Source organism: Asterias amurensis, chromosome 4 (assembly GCF_032118995.1).
Source record: "Asterias amurensis chromosome 4, ASM3211899v1".
In the NCBI taxonomy this organism is placed as follows: domain Eukaryota; kingdom Metazoa; phylum Echinodermata; class Asteroidea; order Forcipulatida; family Asteriidae; genus Asterias; species Asterias amurensis.
This window is the reverse complement of record NC_092651.1, coordinates 22662801-22683504: the sequence shown is the minus strand read 5'-3', so window position 1 is coordinate 22683504 and position 20704 is coordinate 22662801. Positions and strand designations below refer to the sequence as shown.

The 20704-nt window shown below is 37.2% G+C and overlaps 1 protein-coding gene across 2 annotated transcripts; it reads right to left on the bottom strand.

Annotated features, from left to right (window-relative positions):
* Positions 1 to 1742: 1742 nt before the first annotated feature.
* LOC139936024 (uncharacterized) lies at positions 1743 to 20682 on the bottom strand. 2 transcript variants are annotated; one of them, XM_071930725.1, is made up of 22 exons: positions 20358 to 20682; positions 18762 to 18968; positions 14089 to 14219; positions 13130 to 13192; positions 12555 to 12631; positions 11773 to 11908; positions 11220 to 11288; positions 10788 to 10950; positions 10484 to 10566; positions 10120 to 10203; positions 9539 to 9591; positions 8879 to 8956; positions 8134 to 8194; positions 7712 to 7829; positions 7074 to 7141; positions 6725 to 6814; positions 6321 to 6405; positions 5753 to 5814; positions 4608 to 4856; positions 4356 to 4409; positions 3860 to 3949; positions 1743 to 3314 (listed from the first exon to the last, which is right to left on the bottom strand). In XM_071930725.1, exons 2-22 carry the CDS (start codon positions 18907 to 18909, stop codon positions 3153 to 3155), a joined length of 2124 nt encoding a protein of 707 aa, XP_071786826.1. In that variant the 5' UTR covers positions 18910 to 18968; positions 20358 to 20682; the 3' UTR covers positions 1743 to 3152. The 2 variants fall into 2 exon arrangements, with proteins under 2 accessions (XP_071786826.1, XP_071786827.1); XM_071930726.1 differs by lacking the exons at positions 18762 to 18968; positions 20358 to 20682 and adding an exon at positions 16734 to 16874.
* Between the last annotated feature and the right edge of the window lie 22 nt (positions 20683 to 20704).

Here is a 20704-nt window from a genome sequence, read left to right as displayed (position 1 = left end):
ATCAGTAGTTGTCATGACGGGTTACAGGTTGTTTATTTACGGGTGAAATCTCAAGAGGGGAACCGAAGGGTTAATGTTGGCTTGTTCCTGGTGTAGACTTTGCAATAACCCGCATCGTTGTCAAGTTGAACTTCAAATAGTTTACACACTGGCATTAAATAATCATCTATGGTGTTAATATTAACAGAGATTGCAGAGTCATCGATTGGTTGGGATTTAACGGCTCGATAACTTCGACTTAATTTGAAATTGATGGGTATAGCTTCAGTGTACATTGTCTCTTCAATGGTTAGTTCCAAATACATCATACAGGTTTCCAGTTGTTGTGTTCGTTTATCTTGGTGAATAGTTGAGAGCAATTAAGTAGTATGATATACAGATTAGTTATCTGTTGATAAAATACATCTCCCGGATCTGTTTAAAATGTATCACTGATTCACACCCGGCACTCTGTAGGAATCGATCTAATGATTGGAAAATCAATTCATCACACCAGGATCCACATCCAATATAAATTTCGAAACCTTGAACGGTTGTGTGAAGCTGAATCCAGTATCCATTTCTTGATTTGTTCCCCCATGTCAATCAGTTAATGTAATACGATGGAGACGGTCCATTGAACTGGTAATTCGTTGTTTCTTGTATTATTAAAGGCACTTGACAAGTTTGGTAATTAATTGTTCAAAAAGGCCAGTATTCTCACTTGGTGCATCTCAACATATGCATGTGAAAGTTTGTTCTAAAAAAAGGTCATCTATAAGTTGCGAGAATGAAAAAAAAAATTGTTTTTAGATGCCTGGAAAGGGCTCAGACCTGAAGTATTTTTCAGATTCAAAATATTTGAGTGAGAAATAACCTCTTTCTCAAAAACTACTTTACTCCAGAGGGAGTTCTTTCTCACAATGTTGTATACTATCGACAGCTCTCCTTTGCTCGTTACCAAGTAATTTTTTACGTTAAAAATTATTTCAATAATTACCAATAGTGTCCAGTGCCTTTAATCTGAACCTTCAGCTGCAGTTGTCGTTACTGTTTCCAGAATACAGTAAGTCGAATGAACCATTTCCTGGGTTGACTTTAAAACTTCAAAACTTCCCCACAAAAAACAGCGGCTTCGACTCGGGATTTGACGCACTTGGAAAACCACATGATCCGAGTTTTGAAAATGTTTACAAAATTTGCCGAGTGGTACTCACGAAATACACACACATACAAAGGAATGTGATCAAAGTTGTCGTAACTGTTTCTAGATTGCAGTCGTTTAAACTATTTCTTGGGTTGACTTCCCAACCTTCTCGTCACAAAAAAAGCGGCTTCGACTCGATAGTTGACGTGCGTGGAGCATCAACGTGATCCGAGTTTTGACAATTGTTACAAACTTCACTGAGTGCTGGTCACGGAATACACACAATCAAAAAGGAATGCGATTCACGGTGTCGTATATAACTTTTTCCAGATATAAGTCCAGTGAACAATTTCTTGGCTTGACGTCCAAAATTAAACTTCCCCAAAACAGTCGGCTTCGACTCGAGATTTGACTCGAAATGAACATCCACATGATCTGAGTTTGGACAAACTTCAAACTTCGCGGAGTGGAATACACACATAATATACTAAAAAATGCTTTCAAAGTGAGCGGTCAAACAGCGTGGTCATGGTTTCAGAAAAACACAACACCAAAATAGCTCAAGGTATTCGGAGGGAAGCCGTCATATTTAACAACTTCACGCATCATAGCCATTTATTGCCACTGAACTAACCTTATCATAATACATATTTGAGTGGGTTGTCACACAAGAGCTATTTTATTTATTATTACAATGAAAACTCGCTCCAGATGAATAATATTGAATCGGTGGGAACAGAATCTGCCTCGGGATAGTACATAAGATATTTGACCTTAAGGTACAACGTTGAACAAACAAAAACTTGTTGCGTCGGGGGTTAGCAAAAATATTAATTTTGGTTTTACACCGATGTGTGTTTAGCACTGTACTTTCCCGAGCTCTGTGAACAAAAACCAGGCATATATTACTCGGGTGGGGGTTGGAACCCACGACCATCTAGAGCATTGCAAGGTTAACAAAGTGTACAAATATAGTGTTATTTCTCTTCGAGGGGGGGGGGGGGCTAAAGAACCCTGGCCCGTTTGGTTTCGCCACTGAGGTGCAGAGAGGCGAAGCATGGGTTCAGACTGACTCATGTCTGGTGTTTCAAATAGTAACTGGCATAATATTCTCTTTTTAATTCAATCAAAACAATATTATTTTCAGCTGAAGGTCGAATGACTAAATCGATACTAAAAATCACATAAGTCATAAACAAGTTGCTTAGATAGGCGTTCAGCACCCTTTCGTGTACATACTTTCATTGTTGGCCCTTATTTGATTTAAACATGGACTGATGGTCAAAAGTCATCAAATAAACAAAGTATGTAAGTATTAGTCTGATCTTGCTACTTCTAAAAAGATGTGGTGAAATTCTTTATACTTACTATAATACTAACTTAATGATAATTAACAACGTAAACTGTGGTAATAGCAGCTGGTTTCAGCATGTTTGGGGCCTCACACTAACACACAAAAAATGCACTGTATTAAATTAATGTCATGTACATGTAAATAGAAATACTAAAAAATATAAATAAATATATACAGTATGAACTTTTACAATGAGCAAAGTTTCGTTGGGCACCAGCTATTATTTCTTATCTTTAAAAAATACCCCACAAATATTGTCCTTTTATCATATAATTATTTATGATCAAACATTGTTTTATATAATTTCATGTGAATTTTTGTAATTCAAATGAACTCGTGTTAGATATGGTTTTAATCAACGTACCAAACTTCGACGTTCCGAAAAATTCAAGTGGTTCATCACAATGTATTGAAAATATGTATACTATAAGTTAGGACTATCTTTGTGAAATCGACCCAGGTTCCAAACCATTCAAAATGCATTCCATACACTTTCAATAAATTAGCAAAAAGTATCAACTTTCTCCAGAAGACGATCAGATCATGATCGAAACGTCGAGTTGAAACCAACGGTCCTTTTCAGAACCACCCCAACTCATTAGAGATAGTCATTACATGGTGTTGCCGCAAACCTTTCCATATATAAAAAGTATATCGTCTCGTATTATATTATCAAATCGAGAAGCTAAGTGGTTTGAGCGTCCTGTTCCATCGTTTCTTGCCCTTATATTTCTTCAGAGCAATCCGATCCATTAACGTAGTCTTGTACCTTAACCACGTTTCTTGCCTCTCTAAGTTCTCGCTCGCATCCTCCTCGGACATAAACTCACGAACCTGGTGAAAACAAATCAAGTTAGAGAGGACAAATTTCGTGTAACTCATTTACAGCAGAGTGGAATTAATCGTAAAATTATTTCTAAGAAATCACTGTAATTTGATTTTCCTCTTGAATTTGTGTCCGCATGAGCTGATTTTATATAATACTTGTATTTCATGTATTCCCTGCACAGTTATCCTTGGCACAATTAATCCATTTGTAGTATTTCAGCGAATATATGACTTCTACCTAGAAGCTTCACATTTTTACTCTGAACAGCAGTGTACCAGAAAGAAAAAAATAATAAAATAAAATAAAAATGCCAATCAGGCTGCCACTAATAACGACCAAATCTAACTTATCGAAAATACACTTATTCATAGAGTTTAATAAATGAAGATGTAGCAGACGGACTGGGTAACATCTCTAATTGGTTCAAAAAGTTTGGTCAACTCACAAAGTTGAGCAACTCTGCTTTAGCCACTGATTCCTTTCACAGAAAGTGCAAAACATGTGCATTATATAAAAAGAATGTTGGAACAGAATGTCTTTGTGTACATACCAGGGTGTCCAGTTTGAGTGTGGTGACTGTTCCAGCGTGGGTTCGGAAGAATCTCTTATTTATCTTGATGATTTCAGCTCCTTCACTCACCTAGAAGAGGGAAGATCACATCAAAAAAAAATTGCATTTATAATAAACACTAGAAGGCATTTCCTTTTAGGTAGTTTTCAATCTCACTAATAATTTAAGTTTGCATGCATATGTTGTCTGTTTATATACACTAAAATTACATCCCGTGTCATAATTGGCCCAGATCTGGATCAAAGGGGGGGGGGGGCAGACCCTTACCTGAAGCAGAGTGACACAGAAATTGATCATGTGTCAAAGTGACACAGAATCTGAGCTACCAATTCAATTTGTTAAAATAAAAAAAATAAAAATGGGTAAGACCTCCCGGGACTCGGCATCAAGTTGTTTCTGAGTCGGGAGTTTTATAGTGTGGTGGGTGCATCATAAGATATCAACGGACTCAATTTTATGCGATTATTGTTCTTACCACACTAACACCCGATGGTTCACTGCCAGCAGTACTAGCTACGTCATTTAAACCCTGCAAGAAACGGAAACCGGTAATTCGTATAAAACTCAAATATTTATAACACTTTCTGCCATCAAGCAACTTAACACAACAAGCCTAAATGTCGTTACACCATTAGATTTGGTGGGTACAATTATAAGACACTGGTTGTTCTCGACTTTAAGAGGTTATCATGGGAACAATATACAGAGAACATTAACTATGACTTACAAATATATCCCCAGTTGTCATCCCATCGAGTTGGATGTAAGCTCTTCTTTGTGCGGAGGGCTTCCCGACATCAACCTCAACATGCCGTGCAAGTCTCCTTCTACTTGGCCCGTCTCGATGCTTCATGAAACAGCCGTCTGGTTGGTTTGGTTCATTCTGATCCATGAAGGAGAGGGGAGGTAGGCGTGGCTTCGCATTGTGGCGGGATTTTAAGGAGTTTGTGCTGAGACGTCTCTTCGTTCCGAAATCCTTAGAGAGAAAAATTAATTGTTCAATGTTATTATGATCATTGTTATTATTATCTTAGATAATTTAACAATAATGTTGAGAATCAAAGTTGCTAAAAGTAAGATGCCACCTTGTTTGTTTGCCCCTAATTGAAATTGGGCTGTTCCAAATTAACAGTTTATCTTCAGATAAATGCATATATAATATTGTGAAACAAAAAGTTTTTATAACTAAACTATCATCTTGTTTGTTCCCCAATTGAAAGTAGGCCGTAGCCAAATTAGTGACTGTGACTAAGGGATAATCCCATAGCAACATGCGTAACCGTAGCCACGGCTGCCGTATAGTGTTACCAAACAGAATCCATACATTTTTTTTTCAAAGGTATACTTTCCCTTTAAATTGTAAAAAAAAAGTTGCAACAGAGATAGTGGACTTATGTGGTCAAGAACCAACCAACTAAAGACGCGGGGACATAAACAGCATTTTAAAGGAAGTGGACACTATCGGTAATTACTCAAATTAATTATTAGCATAAAACCTCATTTGGTAACGAGTAATGGGGAGAGGTTGATAGTATAAAACAATGTGTGAAACGGCTCCCTCTGAAATGACGTAGTTTCCGAGAAAGAAGTAGTTTTCCACGAATTCGATTTCTAAACCTCAGATTTAGAATTTGAGGTCTCGAAATCAAGCATCTGAAAGCACACAACTCCGTGTGACAAAAGGTGTTTTTTCTTTCATAGTTATCTCGCAACCCCGACGACCAATCGAGCCCACATTTTCACAGGTTTGTTATGTTATGCATGTTGAGATACAGCAAGTGAGAAGACTGGTCTTTGACAATTACCAATAGTGTGCAGTGTCTTTAAGAGCAACAACAAGGAAACCAAGACGTCTCCCCATCCAAGTCTTACCTTAACAATCAGAGAATCCTGACTATTGAACGCCTCGTCACCTGGAGTACGTCCAATTAGTGCTGTTGATAAACATAACAAAATATTTATCGGAAATAAAATACACCAAAACACCTCAAAAGCATTGGACAAGTTTGGTATAGATATACTTAAAATATTTATTAGCCTAAAAAATGCCTTGGCAACGAGCAACGGAGAGATGTTGATCGTATACAAAATTCTGAAATAATGATTTGCTCACTAAAACATTTCGATATGAAAATACTTCAGGTCTGAAGCGTTTCTCAGACAGCCAAATGCACACAGCGTGTGTGCAACAAGGATGTTTTTCTTTCATTATTTCGTGCAACTTCGATGACCAATTGAGCCAAATATTCACAGATTTGTTGGGATACACCAGCGAGAATAGTGGTCTTTGAAAATTACCAAACATGCTTTTGACTTTGAATAACTATGTTGTGGGTTTTAGTTTAGAAAACGTATTCTTTAGAACACTACGTTATTACAAACCAAACTTGAAATTAAAACTATTTTTGACTCGATCCCTGCATGGCTTCCTTAAACCTACAGTCAAGAAACTCGGAGTCCGGTGGCGATACTATAGAAGATCTTAGACGTAATCGTGACGTCATGTGACTGGGTAATCCCGGTGTCTGTAAAAACAAACATACAAACAAACATACAGGGGGAAAAACAACAAAAATAGTGTTAAAAAATGTCAACATAGTAGCAGTAAATAAAGTTTAAAGCACACTATAATGCACAACTTCAATATATTAGCTTACAATGACGTGACAAAAAAAAAGGAAAAATATTAACTTACAATTATGGAGCATTATGTGACAAAACAAAATCACATAATTTATAAAAGAAAACAGCAATTACCAGGAACTAAAGCAAATAAACCCAAACAAAAAGCGAGAATCAAAAATCTTATTACATATTTACGTATGAATAAAACATTGTAATTACCGCTGGTGTTTCTCTGATGCTAATACCAAGGGTACTGACGTACGGGTTACCAACACTGTTAGCTTTCTCCACTTCCAAAATTTGACTCATCTACAAAACAAGAGAACAATTTTTGTTACCAAGCATAAATATAATTAAAATAATTGTTCAGAATTCAGCAGAGCGTGAATGTTTTACCTGATGAAGCATAAACTAAAACCTTTGACAATTTTTGTAATAATAAAAAACAATAAACTGCAAGAGCTTTGTAACTGTTCATGTTGTTGTTAATTATTGCTGTGGGCGTGCCGAGGGATATTTTGAGGCCTGAGAATAAAAAATATAAAAAACAGTTTTCGTTTGTACATACCTCATTATCATGGCCAAGTACTCTCTGGCCTTCTTTTACAAGTTTCTTCAATCCAGCTCCAAGCATAGCTATACACAGTAAAATAAAAACAAAATAATAAGTTTGGGAAATTAGACTTTTTAAAATCAACATTCATTTTGAAATATTTTGATTGTACTTAACGTGATTGCTGTGTCATTTGCAACAACATGTTAATTTCAATTACAGTGAATACAGGTGATTAAAGGCACTGAACACTTTTGGTAATTACACAAACTATTTTTTTAGCATAAAAACGTACTCGGTAACGAGCAATTAGAACCTTTTGGTAGTATAAAACATTGTGAGAAAAACGGCTCTGAAGTAATGTAGTTTTTGAGAAAGGGGTAATTTCTCACTTAAACATTAAACGACTTCAGGCTTGAAGCCCCTTTTGGGGCATCTAAAAACACACACATGTGTGCGACAAGGGTATTTATTTACGTACACTATTCTCTTGCACTCTTGATGACTAATTTAGTCAAAATTTTTACAAAGTTGTTATTTTATGCATGCTGGGATATACCAAGCACTACTGGTCTTTGGCTGTAAACAAAGGCGTCCAGTTCCTTTAAAACATTACTGTGAATATAGTTTCGATGGTAAATGTGTGTACTTACCGTCTGCATGCGACGGCTGTTTGACGTATCCAAGTTTGTCTATCCCCTTTACCTCACTAAATTTGGTATCACCTTTGATATCTGCAACTAACTGCCGTCGTATACATTTACATTTACCCTGGAAGAAAACATTTGTGAGTTTGTTAATACATGGTGTCGTAGTTAAAAATAATTGCATTCAAATAATCATTTTTTAGATCATAAAAGGGGTAATCAAAATGCTCACATTTACATAAAACAAAATTGAAACATTACAAACATTTAAAACGGTCTGAAAAAAAATTGTGCAAACTATACAATGAATTAATTTAACCTTAACCACAGCGAATGCTATCTTTGCAGAGGTAATTTTAATTTAAAATTGTGATGAAAAATTATACAACCAGAGTTATATGTGAAATTTCAACGTTGAATTAACTCACAGATTTGATGACGTACATCCACCGCGTGTTGTTCGTATCCTTCGTTACAAGCCGTTCGGGTCTGTAAAGAACAACAATGTAATAGCAAAGCTTAAAACTTGTTGAACATTGAATGGTAAAATTGAGAACAAACAAAAACAAGCCACGTTTAACGGTGGCAGTGCGAGTTACTTTTGGTATAAAGACTCCATTTCAAAGGCACTGGACACTACATTGGTTACTCAAAATAATTGTTAGCAAAAAAACTTATTTGGTAGCGAGCAATTGAGAGCTGTTGTTGATGGTATAAAACATTGTGAGAAACGGCTCCCTCTGAAGTAACGTAGTTTTTTGAGAGAAAGAAGAAAATCTCTCACTAAAATATTTGAAATGAATTCGATACCTCAGCTGAAGTCTCGGATTCCAAGGCATCTGAAAGCACACAACTTCTGCGACAAGGGTGTTTTTCTTCCCTTATTCTCTCACAAGTTTTATGACCAATTGAGTTGAAATTTTGACAGGTTTGTTATTTTATGCTTGTGTAGGGATACACCAAGTGATGAGAAGACTGGTCTTTGACAATTACCAAAAGTGTCCAATGCCTTTAAAGTGTTGGAAATTCAACATTTCGAGAGAGAAAAATATTATTATTATTAATTTACCATTTTGATGAAAGATGGATGGAAACAATGTACAATGAGAAGAATAGGCCAAGTAAAGTATTTAAAACTAATACATGTTTGCTTACTACACATTTATTGCTCACTCATAAAATTTGTATTCTATTGCCTCAGGATGGTTGACGAAGAGCTGACAGGGAAACTCCATGAATAAATATTGCGATCTGCAACAAAATAAATTGATGAAAAAACAATTATTCGATTACCGAGATTAACAAATTGATCATCTTCTGAAAGGACATATTATTGGCTAGAGGAGTCAACACCAATGTTGAGGAATCGAGAGACTCAAGCCGTAGTCGTAGCCAAAGCCGGTAAGGAAGATTGGTCTATTGGTCAGTCTATGGTCATAAAGACATTCTCACTGTGTCTCGATTAGATATCATCTTTGGCTAATGTCCTTAGTTTGATAACAGTAGATGAACAGATTTAGCCTTAGTTGTAGCCATAGTGATTAGAATTAAGCAGGTGCGCTGACGTCACAATTATAATGAGAGGTAAGAGCTATAGGCCTAATGTTATTTTTCAAAACCGTTTCACAAAATACTAATTTAATCAAACAGCAGCCTTCATAATAATTTTATAAATGAAGCCAGTTTGTCTGGTCGGTGATCAACGACTGTAGAGGTAGCCTTGCTCAAGGCAGTCGCATCATTCACTCCGAAAAGACGCCGTAAACAAGTGTAGACATTAATGAGGTTAAAGCGTCATTATGATGTCAGCATTGTTATGAAAGTTTTGCTCACCTTAAGAAATCTATCGGCGGTCCTGCGTGGGAGTTATGGAGATGAAAGAAATCCTGAAAAGTACAGCAATACAAACCAACATCAAGCAAACAAATAAATTCGAAGAGTCTTAACCACATGCTCCAGAAAGCACTTTAAATTATTGGTTAGTATCGTTTACATCATGAACTGTTTGTTCTGAACAGGAGTATAACAGGATATATAACACATCTCAGCTCTAGTCCTTCCATTACGAAATAACAGGTTATTAGGTGGGCAGGTGTATCCAACAAGTTGGCACCATGCACCACTTTTCTGTGTCTCCCTCAGTCCACCGGTCATTCGGGATTCTAGGGACAGTACACATGATGCTTTGACGTCACCAAGCGGCCATCTTAAAGGTAGACCAATGACGAAAAAAATGGAAAACTCACAGATTTGCAGTAGCGGGACGCACATGGGTTGGCCATTTACGCACAGGGTTGGCCAATTACGCACAGGGTTGGTCTATGAACAACTTTTTTGACCTCTAGGCGAGGGCACCCAACTGAAACGACGTCATGCCCAATGATACGCGGGGGGGGGGGGGGGGGGGTTCTCACCTCTTTGTTCAAGAGAAGAACCTCTACTGATCCTTCGCATATGAGACTAGATTGGCGATTCCACTGTTTCTCCAACTCTTCAGGCTGAGTACAACAGGAAAACCAGATTGGAACATGACAGCAAACAAACCAAAACTCAAGGCTGGTGTTAAGGCCCCGAAGTGGAAAAAGGCCTTAAGTGGAAAAACATATTAACTGCTATGCATAGTGTAATGTCTTAACACAAATCTCTTTTGGTAAAATTTACAACTCATCTTAATATAAAATCAAGCCCAGGTCCCTCCCATACTTGATCTTTTTGCTCATTGGTTCAATGTAACGATTAGGTGACAAAAGTGTTTGTATTCTTTGGTCGTATACTCACATCCGTAAAGGTGCCCTTTTTAAGATACCCGAGAGACTTCGTCACTTTACCGGTTTGAAGCTCATATTCTCGCTGAAGATTAACTAAAAAAAAAAGAACAAATACAAATGGTACCCGGTCAATAGAAACAAACTATTTCTGCCCTATATACAAAAAAGCTTCGATCATCTCAAATGTGTATTGATACCACACCATGCAATGGCTTACATCCCATAAAAGTATAGGTCGCATATCGTATTCCACCATGCAACGTTTCAAATTCTACTCATTGCTTTTTGTCAACGTAAAGAAGTACACAATTTACCTTTTCCGGACAGAATGTAGTAAAATCTCTCTGGAGGTCTGCCCTGGTGAGCGATGATTCTATCGGCGTCATATCGCTCGTAGGAGATACGACGAGCTAACTCCAACTCGGAGTCACTTGGAAACATCTTGAAGGCTTTGTTTGCTCGAATCATGTATAAAATCTGTAGCAATAAGATGCACGTAAATGAGCATATCAAGTAATCAAAACAAGGGATTCGACTGGGTAATCTAAACAATAACTTAGGGTTGAAAAAAGGCAAAATCGGACCTGCAACCTCCGGCAAGTCCCAAAAGTTTGCTAGCATTTCTGATAAAATGTTACTTAGAACATTGGTGTCATAAAGTATTTAAATTATAAATCTGTTCAATTGTAAAATAGTGTATGTATAGAATATAATGTAGTAAAGTAAGAATGTAGTGGATGACCTACGTGTTTCAAGTGATCAGGAGTTCGGTACTGCGGCTGCGTAATGAGATTCATCTGTAAATCCCAACCGATCTATAGAAACAAGTAAAACAAAAAATGGTCAGTACAATATTAAGAAAAATAAAGTTTATCACTTTGGTCAACTTATTGGAAGTGTAGAGTAAAATGTATAAATGGAAAATGCAAATTGAAGAACAGAAAATAAAGATACGTATGAGCAACTTATGAAAAGTTCAAAAAACAATAATGATTGGAATGAAGGTTTGCCGGTTTAGAAATGGCCCAGATCCGGGTCCCGTATTATTCTTTGGTGTCAGTATGACCCGAATCTGTGTCAAAATGATCCATAATTGGTTCAATCCGAGTTTAAAATTCCGTTGCTGTAAACCACTGACACCGAAATTGGTCAGTTTGGCCCAGAAATGGTTTAGCTTGACACTTATGAATCAGCTTGACCCCGAAATGGGTCAGGTTCCCGTGGAATCTGGATCAGTTCTGACCCGGGAATTTTCAGATTGTTTGAAAATTGTCAAGGAATATTTGACTCGAGACTTACACTTGCTCTTGTTGCTGAAGGCCCTGAGTTTAGATGTCTGAGTTCCGACTCGTGAGTACCTGTTGTCTCCTCCAGAGATGCTGAGCCCGTTCGGGAACCAGATAGATTCTCAAAAACGTTTTCCGGCTGCGCGTACCTGTTTACATAAAGTACATGCAAGTTCAATAACTCAAACGAACAACCAACAAGTGCGAAGTGCAAAGGGTAAACAGTGTAAATATACATTGATTTGAAGTAACACAAGGATATAGTGTTGTGTGAATGGCACGTGAAGTGAGTCTATCAAAGTAGTATATTCCGAAATTAACGACACTCATCAATGCACCATAACATGCTTATTGATTGCACACAATGTTCATTATCTTAAAATAGTTAAACAATACAGTGCGGTGTATAAGTATCAGAACAAAGAATTGTCGGTGCCTAAAATAGTGGACTTGAGAACAAAAGAGTATTCCACACAATGCTCTCACTGTCGATACCATGGACAAAATGAAAACAGGGAAAATAAAATGACTCCATTATGGGAAATTATAAAAACTGGATTGCACCACAAGGCAGTTTGTGTACAAAGTCGATAATCTGGTGTCCAAATGTGCAGCTTTTAGGGTGTGGTGCTACCTTCCGAAAGTGTATTGTCTTTGATGTTTTATATCACAGCAAATAATATACTCCCCAATTGTGATAATTTTGAGCACGTATAATTTGTAAAAATGTGTAAAAAAATATTTATAAAAAGAAAAAAATGAGTATTTTTAAAACAACAAAACATTCAGTCTTACTTCCTCCCCTTCCGACAACCTCGTACCAAGATAAGGACCATAGTCGCAGCATATCGGAACCTTTGAATTGCATGACTCTGTGAATAAAATTAATATCAATAGAAAGGTTTGCGGTTACAGCGTGTAATGACTGTCTCTAATGAGTTAGGGTGGTTCTGAAAAGAACAGTTCGTTTAAACTCGACGTTTCAATCAGTGTGCTCTGATCGTCTTCTGGAGAAAATTAATAAAAAATAAAATAAAAAATAAAACGGCATACAAAACGGAGCTAGATGGATTGATGACAAGAAACAAAGTTTCTGTCTAAAGACTTTCTTCTCGGGCTAGATCTAAGAGTTGATCAGTCTAAAGATATATAACAATACATTTCATCTGTTTACATCATCTCAAAACTTCAAAGACAAGGATTTTGTTTAAAAAAAAATACTCACGGATCTTTTAAAGAGGCATATAGATCGGAAAGTTTTCTTAAAATTATATTTTATAAATTAATTAACCCATTATTCACAACCTATCAAACAATAATTAATTCATATTCGAATATTATTATGTGGGATCACGATCAGCTATACCGACCTTCAAACCTCTTTCTTTTTGTCTCTGTCTTCGATAAGTTCGCGGTGTCATTACCGTCAGTCGCTGATGAGAAAACAAGCAAGAAAATCACATTATGAAAAAGAATAAGTAGGGAAAACAGGGCCTACTTCCATAAAGCTGCTTAGGCAGCAATTGGTGCTTAACAATTTTCTTCGAAGCAAAAATGAGCAGGATACAGTTTCAGATGATACACATGGAACGGTATTTTTTATGGTAATGTTAATCTGGTAAGCATATTTTGTTGGGTTTGTTGACAAATTTTTGCTCTTAAGCAGCTCTATGAAATTGGGCCCAGAGCCGTGACTTGTAGTTTAATTTAGCTTTGTCTTTCGTCAACAATTTGCGTAGACTCAATGATAAACTTAGGTTCTTATTGACAAATCAGTGCCCAAGGCAACAAAACAAAACACCTGAGCCATAAACAGGATTACATGATGCTAATGTAATTAGAGGCACTGAACACGTTCGGTAATTGTCAAAGACATGTATTCTCACTTCGTGTATTCCAACATATGCATAAAATAACAAACCTATGGAAATTTGGGCTCACCTATTGGTCATCGCATGTGCAAGAGAATAGTGAAATAAAAAAACACCATTGTTACAATACTTTGTCTGGTTTCAGATGCATAACAAAAGGCTTCAACTGAAGTGTTTTATTTTTGAGTGAGAAATTACATCTTTCTAAAAAACTACGTTTTTCAGAGGGAGCCTGTTTCTCACAATGTTTCATCCTATCAACAGCTCTGCAATGCTCGTCACCAAGTCAGTTTGTATGCTAAAAAGTTATGCTGAGTAAATATCAATAGTGTCCACTGCTTTTAACGAACGAGTCTTCAAGAAATGTGACGCAACATCTGAGAGTGAATTATTGAAGAGGATCATACAATGCTGATCTTCTATAGCGGTCTGGAGGTTATAATTATTTCTCCATATACCTGTACATGACGTCGAAGTGGTGTGTTTAGTCTGGCTACAGCATTGTCTACAACCCTTGGAGGGTCTGCAGTATGGGACATTCCTCCGACCTCCTTAAGACGTCTCTTTATCGTCTCCATTGGATCTTCCTCTGCAAACAAATGATCAAGATGAGCATTGCTGACATCGCACAACAGTACAGTATAATTGCAAAAAGGTATAAAAATAGTCACTGCTAATGGGGTTCACATTATTCCCAGAATTATTTCATGGGAGCTTACAAATACCCTTCCCACGATATGTTCTGATGAGAGTGGAAATCAGTTGGCTCACGAAGCAATAAACTCGTTGGCCTAGAGACAAATATCGACACTGGTTATAATAAATTTACTGACGTGCCAAATTATATCTCAATTTAAAGAGAGGTATAAATTTAACCAGTATCATGAGTTCTTACAACAGTTTTGGTGGCGTGTCTGATTCTGTACATTATCTTGATTCAAAGAGACTATCCGATGAGCTTTAACCAGAACAGCAGTTTTGCCAACACTGACAACGGTGTGGGCTCAGCCTACACTGATTCAAACATTTACAAAAAATAAACAACCGTTTTGCATTCATCAAACACCAAGTAAACGCACAGCACAAGCAAAAACAACCCGCGTCGTAAAGTCTACTTCATTAAGTTCTTTCAATAAATTAAAACAAGAGCACTTCCAATAATTAACTCGTCGGTAGCTGCCACTTGATCTACAGATATACACTTGAGTCTACAGTCATCAAATTTTCGTCGACGCCTTTTACATTATAGCACTAGGCGGTAGGCCTATCGGTATTCAACCGTAAGCTTTTAGTTACTATAAGACAAGTTGTTTTAGTTTTGATTACGGCAGAATTTGTGTTATGGGTTTTTGCATTTTGGTGATAGAAGTTTGAATTTGTTTACACAGTCAGAGTATTATGGAGGTAGGATGGTGAGAGTATGCCATGATAAAGATACTTCTATATTGCCATCACAGATTTGCGATACAGGTAGAGAGATAACAAGCAATGGCAGCCATTTTGAAAACTTAGAAAGTTGCTTGCTATTCTACCAAATGTGCTTTCAAATTTGCGATGTTCACAGCCCATAGCCGATTCTCTGCCTCATTGCATACTCTGATCGTGGCATAATTGCCCCTATCTGACCAACTAAGGCAACTAATAGATGAAGCATAATAACATGGAATTGTTTATCATGACGCATTTTAGGATTGTTCAAAGTTAGCTCCATCAGTCTCTTGAGAAATTGAACACCAAAATGCAGCTGATCTATTGTGGGAATTAACATATAGAACAAGAACCATAATTAGGAAATTTAAATAACAAAATAACAACGCAGCCATCAACATATAAACGACCAGCACAAATTCAATATAAATGGAAAGCTGTACACTTAAGCGACCGCTACTGCATGAGATCTGCAGTTATTAATCTGAATTTAGTTTATATCAACACATTGGGTTAATTATCTTGAATATGATCAAAACAGATTGACGCTCGTCCTAAGAGGTTTTTGTATAGTGTCCACATGGTTGACGTAAAGGCTAGCATATATGGATGCAGACCGTAGTCCTCGTTGGTGAACTGAATGATGGGGTTGTAAACAATGCTCACTAATTAAAAGTTCGCCGGTGTTTAAACTGGGTTCTTTAATAAAGGCACTGGACACTATTGGTAAATGTCAAAGACCAGTCTTCTTACTTGGTGTATCTCAACATATGCATAAAATAATAAACCTGTGAAAATTTGAACTCGTTTGGTCGTCGAAGATGGCAGAGAACAATGACAGAAAAAAAACAATCTTGTCGCACAAGTTGTCTGCTTTCAGATGCTTGAAATCGAGTTCTCAGCTGAGGTATCGAATTCAATTCACATTATTTTAGTGAGAAATCACATCTTTCCCAGAAACTACGTAACTTCAAAGGGAGCCGTTTTTTACAATGCTTTATACTATCCATTTCTCGATACCAAGTAAGTTTTCATGCTAGCAACTATCTTGAGTGATTACCAATAGTGTCCAGTGCCTTTAATGGCAGTAGCATAGTTTTTCATGTTTGAATGGAGTTGGTTACGGGTTCGACGGGAAATTGGTAACGGATTTGATCGTAGATTAGGACACGGGTTTTGGTGGGTGTCCTTTCTCTATGGATACGGTAACATTTTATAACATGGAATCGGTAACTGGTTTCGTGATTTGGTAAAGGGAGTTTGATGGGAGTACAGACAAGGTGGAACGGTGGTACAAGGCTGGTATATGGAATTGGACTCTGACATGTTGGACTCTGAAATTTGATGTCATAATATGCCTCAGTGGCAGAGACTACTCTATAAAAAAAAATGCAATTTTGTAAATACTTATGGCCGACACGTTTATGAATGCTCTTTCATTTATCAGTGCTGTAGCAACCTTTCGTGCAATAAAACACATTTGACCGACAATTCCATCGTAAAAATAAATCAGATTATATAGCATATTGCTATACATCCATGATTATCTCAGCACATTTGAACGTGTTGCTTTTGTCCAAACTCACAAACTAGCTGTGTGCAGATCCAGACTACAATAATGAAACTGCATCATATTATCTGAACACTTCGATTATTAACACAGTAAACATTTTACCTTGCATTTCACCATCGCGGTGTGTAGCCATGTTGTTTAACCCCTTGTTGATTATCACATAATAGGCAAGTATAATAAATCAATCGAGAAATCCTGATAACAGCTTTGAACAACAAGCTGTTCTGTTGCTAAAGCAGTGTTGTATGTGTCTTTTTCTTACTGCACATATAATATGTACTAAACACAAAAACTATGATTGAGCCTAGTTCACAACTTCCGTCTTTACAAACGTTGCCATGCCAGGCTCGGGTAGGCAACAAATAAAACATCAGAGGTCAACTATTGTGGCACCAACAAAACATTTTATTTTTGTCGCATTGAAATCGCTCTCTGTGGGGCGGAATTGTACAAACATCGACTAATAAATAGATTTACTTGAATTTTATTTGGTGAGAAATTAATCCAATGAGGTCGCTGAGATTTGTTGAATTGTTTGGTTTGAAACTATTGTTTGTAACACATCATTGGCAAACCTTTAAGTTGCATTGCCCGATTTATACAAATGAAGAGACCCGTTTTTATTTTATTTTTCTCAAAATGATGTCATCAGATATTTTAGATATTGACTAATTTTGCAATGAAATGATATCGCATATACAGTGGCAATTTACACCATTTTAACGTGAAGCTAGAAACTCACATGAGGAGCCTCCTGCAAACAAAGACTGCTACAAGTTCTCCTTCATCCCCAGATCATTTTGCAGAATGGAACAAACTATATACCACAATAAATTCGGAAAGTACCAGCTATTGGTATTTTTAAGAGTAAACTTCAAAACATCATCAGGGGGGCTCACTTCTTGTAAATCATTGCTGCTTAGTCACCTGCACGTGTACATCCCGATATGTGGAGACTGTGCAGTAATTCACCTGACGTCGATTTCACAAAACTCTTCCTAACTTAAGACTAATCTTAGGACTTAGGACGAGTCCCAATCCTGCACTGTAGCATGCAGACATTAATATTAATCCTAAGTTAGGACGAGTTACTCGTCCTAGCTCGAGATAAGACGAGTCCTAACTCTTTGTGAAATCGACCCAGAACCAGAACCAGAACCAGAACCCATGACTATATATATATTGGAAAATTAGTACATCGCAAAATATATAAAGACATAATATTATGGTTGGTAAACGTGTCTGTGTATCTAAAATTTAAAATTTAATATAATTGACCTTACCGTTTGCTGTTCTATATGATCGTGAGGCCAAAAATTTGCTGCTCCTTTGAACCATGCATGTGCCAAAAGGACTCTGGGAACAATTACTGATGTTTTTTTATTGATGGGTTTTGTATTTATCTTAATCGGATTTCAGATATAGGTATACTGTTAACCAACCTTTTTCTGAAACGGTCCAGGACAATTGTGAAGATTCAACCTTGGCTGATAATATTTTGTTATCGGCAAGAGACAGTTGTCAATATTTAATTGCAGATTCATTACAGCTTATGATGATAAATAGTTTAAACTCGTATGAAATACTAAGCTGGTGCTTCAGATTAAGAAGTCTTCTAAATCAAAAAATGTTCGGTTTAAAGTTGATAACAGAGGGGTCACCTATAGCAACAAAAATAAACTCCCGGTCAGAATTGACTCAGATCCGGGTCAAGAGGTTGTTGGGTCTGACTCTTTTCGGGATCAGTATTACCCAGATTCTGTATCGAAATAGCTCAGAAATTGGTAATCAGTACGAGAGAATCTGGGTTGAAATCCTTGACCAGTTGCGGTTCAAGCCTGACCCATCAGACCCCAAGGGACCAGGAATCTCAAGTCTGACATGTATGGGATCAATTTCATAAAGCCTGTAAATTAGTACCCATGAAAGTGTGCTAAGCACAAACAAAATCCTGCTCAGCAGAAACGGGGTACCAGTCAAAATTCTATAAAGTTTACATTGTTGGAGCTGGTAACACACCCGGGCCCATGTTTTGCTCAGCAAAACAAATTGCTAAGCAGTAAGTTCTGCTTAACAGCTTTATGAAATAGAGCCCTATAGGAGTTTTTTAAAGTGCCGTACGATGCTTACCTCTTTGCTTTTCCTCCTTGCCTCTCTCCTCCCACCATCTAAGAAACTGGGCTTTGTACATTCCTGAATCTCCCAATCCTCCATGACTTCTTGAAGTTGAAGATGTTCCTCCTGGAGCCAGTGGCGGTTGAGCTGCGTACGAATCCATCTCAGCAGTTTTAAGGACGAACTCGTCCCCGGGTGGTTTGATCTCACTCGGTTATTTAACTATTTGAATGATTCAAAATTAAGATGTTAAAATGTGTGTGTGCTCTATACAAAATCTACTTAATACGAATGGTTGGCGATGAGAGACAAACATCAACCTTGTTGATAATGCAATAAGTTATTTTCTTCCATAGCTCTATACACTCAGGTAGAGTATGCAAGTTTTTTGTTTCAAATAAACTATTTTCCCAAACTACTTATAGCAAACCCGTTCTCTTGTAAAAACAAGTTTGATCACAAATACAGCAGTCCAACATGTTGTATTCTTTCATTCTATTATGGAGTATTGACGTTGTTGAAGATGAATAACTTGTCGTCAAAACATAGAGCAAGGAACTCACAATTCTCGACGAGACAAAACAAAGTCAACCTGAGGAACCAACCAACAAATCAAGTCCGTGCACGGATCAGATGGGCCTATGTTTTCAACTCTCTTGCGGAATTTACTCAAGTCAAGTCCAACAGGTATAAGTATTTGCCACTAAATTGTACGGTAAGCCTCATTAGCAGACGAGCTGGAATGTAATTTACTGAGAACCTTGTGTTGTACAATATCCATTACATTACAGACATGCTTTAAAGGCACCGGACACTATTGGTAATTACTCAAAATTGTTAGCATAAAAACTTACTTTGTAACGAGAAATTGAGAGCTTCTGGTGGTATAAAACGTTGTGAGAAACGGAAACGTATTTTTTGAGAAAGACGTTTCGTACTCAAATAATAAAAGACCCCAGCTAAAGCCTTCTAGTATGCATCTGCAAGCACATAAAGTTGTGCAAAGGGTGTTTTTTCTTCCATTATTCTTTTGCAACTTCGACGACCAATTGGGTCTTAATTTTCACAGAGTTGTTATGGTATGCATATTTTGGGATACACTAACTGAGAACACTGGTCTTTGATCATTACCAAACGTGTCCAATGCCTTTCCCTTTAAAGCCATTGGACCCTTTCGGTAAACAGTGTTGTCCAGACCCACACTTTGTGTACCACAACTTCTATATCAAATAACAAACCTGTGAAAATTTAGGCTCAATCGGTCGTCGGAGTCGGGAGAAAACAACGGAAAAACCCACCCTTGTTTCCGCGCGTTTCGCCGTGTCATGACATGTGTTTAAAATAAATCCGTAATTCTCGTTAACGAGAACTTATATTGTTTTGGTGTTTTCTCAAAAAGTAAAGCATTTCATGGAATAATATTTCAAGAGAAGTCTTTTACCATTGCCTTCTGTACACCCTTTAAGTTATTTGTAAATCTGTGAACTTTTATTTTTTTTTCTGAACCGAAAGGGTCCAATGGCTTTAAGCCAGCAATAGACGCCAAATATATACAAATAAAGTGTTTTATTACAAAATACAGTCAAACTGCAAAGGATCTGAAGAACTTACTCAATGATGGAATCTGACATTCGATATCCGACCTCTTATTCTCGGCACAAAGAAACCGTTCTACTCCCCGCCGTAACTTCACCTGATACCTTCTCTAATTTGAGGAAATAATCAAAGTTCAGCGCATCGATTACTGAGAAGTGATTTCCTATGCATAGATGGCAATCTATTGAGACATTTCCTCTATTTAAATGAATGTAATCAAAAGCTAGAAATTCGTTCTGACAGCGCAGAGCAACTTGCAGGAAACTCAGTTTACGGGGCAACGCTGGTGCGTGTTCTATGTCAAAATTAATTAGACCGTTCCCTGCCCTCATTCCCCGGCTCGTCTTTAGACCTGCACTCGT

What these genes read in the sequence shown, in the direction of transcription:
- LOC139936024 (XM_071930725.1), bottom strand. Translation starts at nt 18,909, where the DNA reads ATGGATTCGTACGCAGCTCAACCGCCACTGGCTCCAGGAGGAACATCT. An exon ending in TACTTGGCCATGATAATGAG is followed by an intron (nt 6,815 to 7,073) that starts GTATGTACAAAC and finishes CTTGTTTTGTAG; the next exon opens with ATGAGTCAAATTTTGGAAGT. An exon ending in TGACAACTGGGGATATATTT is followed by an intron (nt 4,410 to 4,607) that starts GTAAGTCATAGT and finishes CGTTTCTTGCAG; the next exon opens with GGTTTAAATGACGTAGCTAG.